Source organism: Mya arenaria, chromosome 17, assembly GCF_026914265.1.
Source record: "Mya arenaria isolate MELC-2E11 chromosome 17, ASM2691426v1".
Lineage (NCBI taxonomy): Eukaryota > Metazoa > Mollusca > Bivalvia > Myida > Myidae > Mya > Mya arenaria.
Window position 1 is genome coordinate 46,737,789 of NC_069138.1, and position 13,592 is coordinate 46,751,380.

Sequence of the window (13,592 nt, forward strand, 5' to 3'; positions counted from 1 at the left end):
CACTTTTTTATGACGTCATTTTGACACCAAATGATGCCTGTTATGACGTGATGTAGGCAGATTGGAATAAGACCGTGTTGCACTGGAGTGGAATATGGATGACCGTGTTTTGGCATTTGTATTGGGGGTAGCTTTATGACTGGTATATAATGATAAAGGTTAATTAGGGATAAGAGTGAGGTTTGTGCACTTTAGTGGATTAAACCCCCAGTAAACTTACATTTTACTAACCGTACCAAGGGGGTACCTATCAATCCTTTTATAAACATACCTAGTTACTTTTATATAGTATACATAGCTAGTACTTACTAAATAATGCATTAATGGAAAATATTAATTACTGATTACAAGTTACTGATTACAAGATTGTAACCGTGTTTCCAATAGCAGAAAGCGTGAAAAATATTAAATGATTGGTGAATGCTTAAATATTTACTGTGGTCTACTATAGTATCATAAGGTAGAAATACCATGTTTTATGCTCATTGGTTTCAAATCAAACTCGGTATCCTTCATAATAACCATTGTTTTTGACATTTATTCATCCATTTTGGAATATCAAAATAGTATTAACCATGGTTAATCTTATTTGGGAGTAACAGTGCATCTTTAAAAAAGGCACTAAGCAAACAGAACAATTAGTTCATACTTGTTTACCATTTATTGTATTCTTCTGCTTAATGCAACACAGTAAAATTACACTTGTGCATTCTCTCAAATGATGCTTGTAAAATGGTTCATCATAGTTTTCCACAATGTTTTCCGTTAACTTCAGCGCTGGCTTAAGCACTGCACATGACAAGATTGAGAAGCGAACATCTTGGCACAATTTGAAATATGTAGAGCTGGTCTCATTGAATGAGCTATAAAGTTCACAGACTATTTTATATACCAATACCAGATGCTTATCAGACAAACTAATATACTTTTTTAAAGATTTTTCTGACTAACATGACCATCTTGATATGAATAGAAAACAACATACAGTAAGTATGCTAAATATCAGCTGCTTTAGGACAAATGCAACGGTATAATAAAATCTGATATCAATAAAAATAACATGCAATATTACACTTCTCAAAATAACAACTAAACATGATACACAACAAGTTTATACAATTGTCATGATAGTTTAAAATTTGTATATATAGAATTTCATTTGATTGCTATTATCTTATGAAGGCAAATCAAATATTAATTTGTGTCATGGAATTATGCTAACACAAAGCCAAAATTCCATCCTTATGTTACACAAGGTATACAGGTTGTATACAAATATCATACTAAGAGGTACTTGGCTGAACTATACTTATTACATTATAAACAATTTTCATCGTGCTGCCACACAAGTTGAGTGTCCTGCTAGGCCTTTAACTTTGTGTGTCTAGTAATCAAGTGCATAGTCAGCATAGTCCCTGTTGAGGCTTATATCTCCCTCTAATGTTTATTTAATCAATGAATTTAAGGAATTGTAAAAAGTTCATTATATTTTATTCATTGTTTTACATTAAAATATCCCTATATAAACTTAACAAAAAATCATATTCTTTTTGTAAATACAGACAATATGTGTACTATCTTTTTAATTAAAATGTCTTAAACTGAAATGTAAAAACAGAATACATTATAATATTCAGTCATCCAGATGTATCCACAAGTCTTGACAGAAAATCCACTACAAAATCGATATGAACTCATTTGGGGAAATTGTGAAGATTATTCAGATGTCAATTTTCTGTATAATAAATCAAGCCCAGTACCTTATTCTTTATTTCCACAAATCTTGTTACATTTCCAAATTTAAACACCTTCCAAATCAAATTATACATGTATCTTCAAAGATTTTTTTTACATTATACATATTCCTTAGAAAATGAATCAACAAAAACAAACATTATAAAAATGAATATAAAACTTACTTCCATTGATAAAAAAATCACTTATATAAATTCTATTGTAGCAAACATGATATTCCATAAATGCATGTAAACATTAACAACCAAGGTTACCTTAAGAAAATATAGACAACCAACACCGAGACTTCATCATAAAAAAGATAAATAATGCTTCTGTAAGATTAGAGACTGGTTCAACAACTGATCATTCTAATTAATGGATGAATGCGTAGCCCTTCTATACTTCGATGATTCCCTCTCCGATTTCTGCCATTCCAATATTTGTGGTGTGAAGTAAAACAATAATGCTGTCAGCCCCTGGAAATATAAGGTAATAAAATAAATATCAGTTGTACATAAATCCTTGATATTATTGATGTGTTCTCCATTCAGTTTAATGTGCAAGTTTTTATGACCCATGAACCAAATAAGCCTGCGTAATTCTGATTGCTGTTGAAAATAAATAGCTTTTGTTTATTTGATTATTAGCGTATTCTTTCTTAATTTGATTTCATTTTATTTATTTCCTTGTACCAATTATGAATTCAAATTAAAATGCCATTGTACAAGGTGAACATTTTCATTGCCTGCCATAATCTCTGATTATTTGTTCTAATTGGGTTTTAAGAAAGAGAAAACCCTACTTTTATAGAACTTATTTTCCTTTACTTAAAGGAGCCATTATACAATGGATAATCACAACGCTATTTTGACCAATTTACAGAGTATTGAAGTGTAATAGTGCAATCTTATTTCATTAGACTTAAAAATGGACAATTATAGCCAGATTTTCATTTTTGCAATGGCATTTTTTCATTAATACGTATGATAAGTGGACAGTAATTTCAAAATTGATTTTTACTACCATTTACTGTATAGTTTGGAGCTGATCTCAAGAATTTCCCCCTACGAATTGATCTTGTCACCTTGGTTTTTAACCATATTTCATAATAGGTTTCCCATATTCATAAATATTCCAGTTTTTTACCTGAGGTAACCTATATTTATTATTCAACATGCAAACAAGCATTATGCCTAAGTTTCATTATAAATGATAAAGAAAGATTGAATGAATGACAGGGATTTTTTTACCTAAGATTTGACCTAGGGACATAGTTGTTGACCAGTGGTGACCCATACTCATAATTGTTCAAGACAAACATACAGACAAGTATTCTAAACAAGTTTCATGACAATTAGATTGAAAATATTGAATCTATGGCAGGGGTTTTCCTCTTTAAAATTTGACCTAGATTTTGATCTCAGATGACCCATATATTCATAATTGTTCCAGATAACATGCAGAGAAGTATTTTTACCAAGTTTCATAACATTTGGATATAAGGTGTTGAATTATATCATACTTGAATGCAGAACTGTTAACAACATCCTCAAACTCGCCCGGTTTTCACCATTCTATTTCCCATTATTTTTCATCGAAACATCTGACTTATAAAAGCACACTGTGCAATATGTACTGTATTATATAGCAAAGATAATCGAAACCCAGGATTTCAGTTATGTGCAAATAGTGTGCACTGAAACCCCAAGCCTTGCACAAGGGTAAAGCATGACCCACTCTCCAGATTCTTGGTAGCCAAGAAGAGGTATTACAAGAAACAAGCGGATCAATCTCACCTGCCCTTCTCGTATTTTTACTAAGAAAAGTACATAAAACATCAACTTAAGGACGAAAATATGCAAAGCTGCGATCTGATCTTTTGTCAGCAGTCTTTTATCACTAGTTGGCAGATATTTACGCAAAAATTTGCTCATTCCAAGACAAAAAATAAAAAGGTTGTCAAAACCGTTCAATCTGTGAGAGTGCAGCTTTAACTGTAGGTTGTATTCGAAGACGTGTTAGAATACAACCTACGTTTTCAGCCAATGAGATTGTAGATAGGCAACCATTAAGTAGTAGACTTAATCATTAAGAATTTCAACGTTCTCGCGTGTTTGAATGTCCGCCTACTGACAATCATCCGAAACCCACTCCCTGCGTCAGATTTTGCGTTGACAATGTATCAGCCAATAAGGTTGTATTCTAAGTCAGTTGACATGAAGTTATATTTTAAATAAAAAAGAAGGACTCGTTCGCTACGCTCACTCCGCCCATTCACAATCATTAAGAATTCTCTTCATGTCATCTTACTATTACTAAGATGAAATGTTCCGATATTGTTTTATACAGGTCTTGTTCAACTTAATTTATTAAGTCGAGTTTAACTGACTAATTCAGGGACGATGCTTGGATTGTGTTACCTCTGATAGGTACTAAGTTGTGCCCTCTAGTTGATTTGGAACAAAACATTAAATGGTGCAATATGAAAGATATCGATCTTTTGTGAAGTGGAGTTGAAAACACAAGAATTGAACTTATGTTGGAATAAACTTAATATGATTAGCTTATGGACACCAGTTCTTTAAATTAAGCATTATCCAAGTGCTTACTTACAATTTAATATTAAATATTCAAGGATACAATGGCTTTGTCTTCAATGAATTTGGACTAGAGAGGATATGTATTTACCGACGTTTTAATATAATGAATTAGGCGGGAATTTATTTATTCTGTACAATAATTTCAATGGTCATTACAAACTAGTTGTTGTAATTAGCTGACCAGTGGTGGCCAATCAATATATATTTTAATATTATTAACGGGCTCAGGCCAATACTGCTGACCGACGACGTTGACGATGACGATGACGATGATGATGATGATAATGATGATGGTGATGATGATGATGATAATGATAACGACGACGACGATGATGATGATGATGGTAAGTGTCACTCGTGTTTTTTTCATTTGGCAGAAATACTTTAAATCAAGTCATATCAACCCTCCGACTAGTTATAACAGTAACTATTACTTCTTATAATGTGTTTTGTTACATGAATATAACTTCCTTTTCAGCGAAATCTCGAAGCGCGATAAAGTTCTATTCATCATCATGTGTACATGAATTCGTATCTTATCTTTTAAAAGGGACATTATATAATTATGGTTATACTGCCTGTTTTCGAAGTTTTATTTTGGTATGATAATAACTTGTATAATTTCGGTAAATTCATTTTAGTTAACAACAAAATGGTATCAGGATTAGTTATGCAAATGAGCATGAATATCTTGCTCATTTTGGGGGTCAACTGGTCTGCGTCAGATAACAGTGACTTTTATATATCAAAATGTGAGTAAGGCCTGCAGAATATGAAACCATATTTCGTTTTTACCTTAAGTGCTGGAGTTTCCGAAAATCCAAGATGGCGTCCAAGATGGCGGCTAAAAAGTGAAAAATACTCGAATTTCTATTGGTGATCTTCTGAATGTCCATAAATGGTATATAGATTGTATCGTGGACCATGCTTTTAAAATGCATTTAAATATATATGTTAAATAACTTCTTTTAAAAACTGACCTCTCTTATTTGTTTATTATTGATTTCCAATTGGTTTAATTTATAAATGCATTAGCTAAGAATAATGTTTATATGTATTAGTGAGACATTAAGATTTTCTAGTCGAAAAGAATCAACCCTAAATGGCCCTGAGTCAATAAACACATACATAGGAAATGGCCCCTACTGTGACACCAGTGCAATAAATAGGAGATGCACAGCAGGCCCCAATTTCTCGAAACTTCTTAAGCTTAACAGGCTTAAATCGCTTATTTCAAATAGCCTAATAACATACTAAAATTGCATTTTGATAAATGAGAAATATCTTATTGTCATTATTATTTAGAATATTCCTACATAATTTCTAAAAACTCTTTAAAAAGTAAATAATACGCGTTTTATAGAGCTACAAAAATAATGAGATTAGCTTAATCCTGTTATATGAGACTTAAGAAGTTTCGAGAAATTGGGGCCAGGGGATTATCATGCCCAACATTCCTTTAACTAGGCCTTTAACAAAGTAAATCTCATTTGCTCTTCACACTCGGTTTTTAACGTATATTTTTGGTCTTCAAAGATTAAAACAACCTCTAAATGTGAATTATGTCTTCGTTTTAAAGTCATCACATTTCGTTTTTTCACTGAGACATAATGTCCCTTTAAGTCCACATTTAAATAGGGAAACTTGTTTTCAAATTTAAAAAAGGAGGAACAGAGAGGTAAGAGATTTAATTTTAGATTCGCGTGTAGCTGCCCTTGCTGTCTCATATATAAGACATTGTTCATGAAGTTTTCGATTCAATTCGTTGGATATTCGACAGCCATTTTATATAAAAAAAATATATATTGCCATTGTTTTTTCCCTCCGCATTTGTACAATTATTTTTTCATAATTATGCTATATTGTAATGACTCTGTCATTATACAGGTTACTCACTTGACATCCTTCGGTGGAACTTATATACTGTACTGAGATATATTTAAAGACTATAACATGTTTTATAAATTGATTATTTAACGTTAAACTTACCTTTGGGCTATCTAAAATCTACCGGGAAGGACGTTAAATGGTGGTCCCGTGTGGTAGTGATATACACTGGTGCACGTTAAAGAACCAGGGTAGCTCTTACCAGGCTTATCAGGGTTACATTCTGTCTGCGCATGCTGCTCCATAAACCTAATATGACTTACAATCTTATCGGAGCACTCGCCGAATGGACCTTGCATGAGTGCGAGTAAGCTTACACGCCAGGATCAGCAGCTTGAATTTTGATGTCGGATAGCTAGGTTGGATTTGAGAGCAAGCGTAAATCTGGTTTAGTTGTTCGACCTTACGTAAATTTGATAGGTCTAGTAGTTTGACCTTACATAAATTACAAGTTGTTTTAACGATATATATAGTTAATTGTTTACCAAATATAGAAAACGTTGGAGCACATAATTATCTGATAACTATACATGTGTTCAATGTACTTGATTCGACGATACAAGGATACATAAACCGCTAATCCTTTAACACAGTGTTTGTTGTGTTTCAACATCTCCCTAGCCTTTTACTTCCTTGTTAGGAAATTGGATTCGTCTCAATGACCGACAGACGAAAAAAATCAAAACTGTGTTATTGATTACAAAGATAAACAAAATATGTTATCTGTTACAATCAGTCGATCGTCATATACAACATGAATAGTTTTAAACCTTGCTATGTCAGATGGCTTTCTTTGAATAACATTAACGTACCTTTAAAGTTAAAGCACTGTCGTTTCGTCTTCGTTCATTTATTTGTATCCGGTAGTTGAGTACTTGAAATTACGTCAGTGTTTATTATGTTTTACTCTATTCTTCATTGTTATCAAGTTGATGCTAGCTCTGATGAAGCTTTTTTTTTTAATTTTGTAATTAATGGTAAATGGTAAGACAAGTGCGCGTTTATGGCGATGCAAACTCGTTTAAGCCCCAAGTAGACTCTTGTTCCATTGCACTCGCGTTTCACTGACCGTTCAAAAGCGGTCATCCCATTATATATTGGTCAAGCTATTTTGATAAGTAGTTGTCTTATAGTTGGGTTTGTATTTTGGTATGTTGTGATTATACACCTGTGTCTCCAGTTTAAATATTGTCCATTGTGTCCTTGTCTTGTTCCTCTAAACAGTGTCTCCTTTATTGTTTGAGTAATGGGCTTGTCCCTGTCGTTTTTGTTGTATTGCTGTGAAAACATATACTTCAAAGCTTTTATACAACTTGCTAAATCATGTATAGCAACTTTACTCTACTTCAATTCTGATGTAATCAAAAACTAGTCCGATTTCTTTATACCAACGATTGTATAACCCACGAATAAATATCTGATATGTTAATCACATGCATTAAACATCTCCCCTGTCACTTTATCGCACATATCGTAACCATCACATGCAATTATAACACGATCAATTGAACAAGATATCTAACAACGACATTTTTAACCAAACCAATTTGTCACCAACTTATCTCTTAAACACCTGCAATTGTGATTGTAATACATCACAACCTCTTCAGCTACATAAAAATGATATTGATAATACAATAATAATGTTGATACAACATATGGCTATTCTTGTTATATTATTGTAATATTAAAGTTATCTAATTATATATCCGTTACATATGGTGGTAGTAAACATTACACTGACATAACACTACACAAGTACAATAAAAAATGGGTACAACACACTAGTCATCAAAAGGGACTGAACTCCTCGCCATCTTACTCTCAATATCCTCAGTGAGTTATGACTAAAAGCCAAAATTATTATCACTTAGACTCTCACTTTCAACCTCCTCAGAGAAATCTGGTTATGACTGAAAACGCAAAATCATGTCTGCAATATTATATATAAAGAACAAGTAAGCTATTATTGAAACCAATCCTCGAAAGTCAAATCCACGAACATATGTACTAACATTCCATCAAATCAACCAAGTTACCTTTTTCCAACACATTGCAAACACAAATAAAATAAAACCTAAAGCAAAAATACAAACAGTACTGACCATTATAGCTTCCTATACTTGGACTTTCACTAAAATTCTTAATCTTTCAACATGGAGTCAAATCTTCACCACACCTTACCGATGCCATAACTAAACATGTATATAAATGAACAGTAGTTGTAAAGGCGCAGTCGTCGGGGAAAATCAATCCAAGATAGGCGCGTTGGAATTGTCTTCCTTGATATATACAAATATCATCTTGGCTACATACTTTCAGTTTCCTAAAAATGACGTCGCGTCTTTACTCCTTTTTACTACACTTATGTAATACATTAGCTCTATTTTACTCACTGTCTACTTTATAGTACTTACATATTCTAACAATACTTCACCATCCTCATAAATACTTTATCAGTAATTAGCAATCGATTCCAATTAACTAATCAAAATTGTATAAAAAATACATCAATTCAAATCTATTAAAATACTCACTTTTCAAAGTACATTCCATGCAAACAATTAAAATATCCAACTTACTTCTCCATTCTTGCAAACAAATTGCGACCTCGCAAATACAGATCAATTCAATATTCATTTTTCTCATAAGCTTTTAATAAAGTAAACATCAACAAAACATAGGGCTCAACATTGCGTTGTTAACTTAAAGCTCTAGCAAGTTATTGGAGTTATAGACGATCAGATTCAGATTTTTTTCTTCCAAACGTTTACATTTAACACAAAACATAGTCAATCCTATGTAGACTTACATTTCCGCTAATTTGCTCGTATTGACCTATAACAATGAAAAGAAAGAGACCTCATCCTCATCATTTTAAACTCAATTGCACTACAGCGGAAGACGCGTTGGAGCATTCCCCAACGCATAACAAAATGTTGTGGCTCCAGTGATTGCCCGTCGTGACATTGGTCAACATAATAATAAGCCCAATATTCGATGAATGCTTTCATCGATGGATAAAAAACAGTAAATAAGGTTGGAAAAGCTATAGTTGATGTTTGATTGTTATATTAAATAGTCAGGTATTAAGTGATAAAGATGCAAACAATGTTGAAAACGGAGTTCAGTAAATGTACATGCTAACGCTGCTCAACTTGACTTTTGGTCAAGTCTTGGAGAACTATAACAGCTGACTTAATCTGTGATCCAGTCTTGGAGAATTCGATCCAAAACAGTACTGGGAATGTGCACCCAGTCTTGGAGAATTAGATCGAAAACACACAAGAAACAGCTGACTTCATCTGTGGTCCGATTTTGGAGAATAAGATAACAAACAAAAAACACTTTGAGCTTCTGTCAAGTTCAGGTTGACGTCAGGGTGCACTAAATCAATATAGAAACAAAACCATGGGAATCAGGTCATGGTATAAAAAAATCGCTGAAATAAGGTCATTTATTTGTTTGCAGCTGTTAAAATCGAATGGTAACGACCGAAAAGACCCGATAAACAAATGTTTAAATCGCTTTTGTATTTCATGGGTTCAATTTGACCGAATATAAAGTCTTTGTTTAGTTGTACCCTTTCTATCGTTCAGTTTCGTTAACGCTGACAGCGTCTGTTGATACACTGGCTCAAACTCATGTCTGAAAACTTTTTTTTGTTTTCCTATCGATGGTTGACCGACTCAAATATTTTGAAACCGGCAAGTCTTTTTCTTTTTCTAGAATCTGATATACATGGATAATTCTGTCATTAATAAGTTTACACTTTTGACAACTTCAGGCCAGAAACCTGTAAGCGCATATGTAGAACCAAAAGCCGGTGGTTAACGGCACTTGCATTTACTGAATAATACATGTTTTCTGTCGGCAACGCCTAATTTTACTCGTCAACCGTTCCCCATAACACACAAAAAAACACAATGGCAAAGTTTGAGATTTTGAATAACAGAAATATGTAACATCTAAAATTATCGAAAAGAAAATGTATACTTAATTCAGAAAACAAAGTCACGACTATACTGATAAGCCAATATGTAATCTGCCATCGGAAAATGAAAGATAAATCAGTCTTTTACGTGAAATAAGTTTTAAGCTTATTTTCATATTTGGAATGTTCTTTTTAAACTAACGCAGGTTGATCACACTGAGAGGACCTTAATCCTGCCAGACATCAGCTCTGCGTTCAGTGCCATCTTAGGGTATTAACAGCATAACAGACAAGCAAGCACCTTTACTGAACTCATAGCATGATGCCTGTTGGTCCCAAGCCCACACAAAAGGAGAGGGTATGTTATCCTGTTAATGACCTTCATTGAAATGGTTTTGCTGTTGTTGTTTTATCGAAATGTGTATGTACTAATACAACCCTATCTGTAAAAGCAACTTAAGGCAAAAGCTGACAAAGTTGATGACTTTACAAACTTAAACATTCATTTAAAAGATATGCTTATTGTATAATCCTTCTATTTTTCGTCTCAATGATTTTTGAAACAAACATTTGAACAATTCAACTGAATTCGGTTTTGTGAAAGATTGTGTCCATTAAGTGTGTTTCTTTTTCAGGGGTCCGGCAAATGTAATTGCATTCATTCTAAGAGAGTTGCTCTTGCTCTCAAACAAAAGAACCATGCTGTTATTTGTATAGTAGCGAGCATCATCCTAACGTTGATTTTTCTTGTCTTAATAACAATGTGGGCTGTTACAAGAGCACCTTTAACAATATCCAAAGAAAGCTCAGCATGCATTCCTTGCGACAAAATGGAACATAATTCTAACGAAAACCAAGACGCTGAAGCTGCTGGTATCAAAAGGAGAGACGATGGGATATGTTGTGGACCTGTCGAAACCATTGCTCAGATATTGTTCCAAAAGGTAAATTAAATGCATTGTTTATTGCGGCAGATCAAATATACAAGTCCCTAAGCACATTGATCAATGTTAGAATGGGAATCGGACATTTTAAAGGTCACACAAAATCTTAAATTTGTTTAAAATTGTATAAGAAGTTAAACTTATACGAGTTTTTCAATGTTTCGTCACAAACATAGCAATATCACATGGGCATCGAATCCTTTACAATGACCACAAAGGATTAGCTTCAGCTAGACCTTATGACATTCAAAAGAAATTATATAATGTGTCACTTAAATATTTCATTTAACTAACAACAACCAGGGATAATATTATGAATGCATATCATTTTTACTTGACACGTCTTGAATCTCAAACACAGAAATAAATACCTGTTTGTTGATATGTATTTTCTTGTTTGGCGGGCGATTTTGACATTCATTTTAATATATTACCCTTTAGGAAATGGCAGTTCAGTATTACTACAGCAGTTCCAGTCGAAGTAAGTATAACCTAATGTTTTTTTTTTCTGTTAAGTAATGCAAACACGGAGCCCTAAAGTAATGTTTATTACTGCATGGTTCGCGATTGAACAAAATAGTTTTTTCTAGTTTCAACCCACTAATCATCATAAGAGCGTGTTTCATACACTACAGGTCTAATCGACATGGCAGAAGTGTATGCTGACTGTGAAAGGGAAACAAACGACAAGCAGCCCATGGCTAAAGTAGTTGGGATTAAGGAGTTCACTGCAAGCTACATAGTTGATGGTAAGATCAGTTAATATCATGTATCATATCGTTTGATATAAGTGGTTGTATCTGTCACTGATATGCAATGGTAATTTTATTTAAGGTCATAACAAGATCCTGTGGAATAAAAACGGGAGAACCTTTTACGCGAATAACTGCATCCACTTGGAACTCGAAGGTGAGATATTTATCCGGAAGGCTGGCTACTACATAGTTTCTTCGCAGCTGAATCTACGACGGCGAACGGAGACAAGCATACCGATGAATGAAACCAGACCAACGACGTTCAGTCACCATGTAGACCTGCTCTCACACAAGTATGGCACGAATGGTGTGCTGATGCAAACCAAGAAGTCAATTGCAACAAATGGGGTTTATTTCACAAGTTTCCTGTCAGCGGTTTTCAAGCTCAACAAGTATGACAGGCTCTCTGTGTCTGTATCGCATCCTGAATTGTTAGACATTAACAATCCCAATGATCATTTCCTAGTGTATTACACCTATGATCTACCAAACTAAAATACTCTTCAAATACGTTTTACTTTAATATATCAATTCAAAGAAAACTAATTAAAAGATTTTTTTTTAAGCTTACACATAAACCTCATAAGCAGTGCCTTATAATTCTTTCAAATGCATCCATATTCCGACACACGACCTAGTGACCTTGTTGTTTTTTTACCAGAGATGACCCTTATTCACATTTTTCTTAAATATTGTTCTGACAAATATTCTGACCAAGATTCATAAAGATCGAAAAAACCTGTTGTATTTACGACTAAAAAAATGAATTTAACGCAACCCGATCCGTTTTAGCCAATCTATAACCCGGAAGTTCTCGATTAGCAATATTCATTTATAAGGCTCTTGAGTTGAGTAACACAATTGTTTTATCTAATAAATGTATAAAAATGCTTTAATAATACATTTTGTATAATGTTTAATGCTAACCACTGCCTCTTCACTGTTATTTTATTATATATATATGTTGTGTGGTCTCCACGTACTTATAATAATGGGACCAATGAATGAGTGATGTTTACTTATCTTTCATTTCATAATATATGTCACTTTATTAACGCACTTTTTTTCTTTTATGACGTCATTTTGACATCACGGAGTGATACTTGTTATGACGTGACGTTAGCAGTGTGGAATAAGATGTTGCACTGGAATGGAATACGGAATACCGTATTTTGTCATTTAAATTGTGTGTGGATTTATGATTGGAATAAAATAATTAGAGTTATTAGAACTGCGCTTTCATCTGTTGTATTTGACTCGAGGGAGTGGATTTTTCAGATTCAGATTTTAAGAGACTCTAACCTACTAAAACGAAAATCCACGAGTCCAATACGACCAAATAAATTGTTCAATTCATTTAGAATACAAATGGTTTCAAAGTTAATGATAACACTACAATTATTCCTCAAGGACTATAACTGTATAAATCCTTTATTAAGCTATTCATTATAATAATTCAACGAAGGATTTATGATAATAAAAACATGTTTGTCTATTTCATTTGAATAGCTTTAGTGGTTTCCAAGTTATAATCAGAACAGAACAGAATGACAACATGTATAACACAATGATTATAATTGTACTTATATTGATTTATCGATGTTTTTTGTTTTATTATTGATGCTGCTGTTAAATTAAAACGCCATTTAATTTCCATAAACTTAATAAATCCCATAAAAATACCTCGCAAACATTGTTTATTGTTTTACATTGGATACTTCAAATGTCAATCGAA

The 13,592-nt window shown here is 33.1% G+C and overlaps 1 protein-coding gene and 1 long non-coding RNA gene across 2 annotated transcripts; one reads left to right on the forward strand and one right to left on the reverse strand.

Annotated features, from left to right (window-relative positions):
* Positions 1–553: 553 nt before the first annotated feature.
* Positions 554–6,581, reverse strand: LOC128224875 (uncharacterized). The gene is made up of 3 exons (XR_008259565.1): positions 6,327–6,581; positions 5,133–5,181; positions 554–2,213 (listed from the first exon to the last, which is right to left on the reverse strand). It is a non-coding gene; the product is annotated as an uncharacterized LOC128224875 (long non-coding RNA).
* Positions 6,582–8,029: 1,448 nt separating this feature from the next.
* Positions 8,030–13,533, forward strand: LOC128224026 (uncharacterized). Its single transcript, XM_052933623.1, has 5 exons — positions 8,030–10,516; positions 10,794–11,102; positions 11,544–11,583; positions 11,738–11,851; positions 11,937–13,533. The coding sequence occupies exons 1-5, from the start codon at positions 10,478–10,480 to the stop codon at positions 12,350–12,352; spliced, it is 918 nt and encodes a 305-aa protein (XP_052789583.1). The 5' UTR covers positions 8,030–10,477; the 3' UTR covers positions 12,353–13,533.
* The last annotated feature ends 59 nt before the right edge of the window (positions 13,534–13,592 follow it).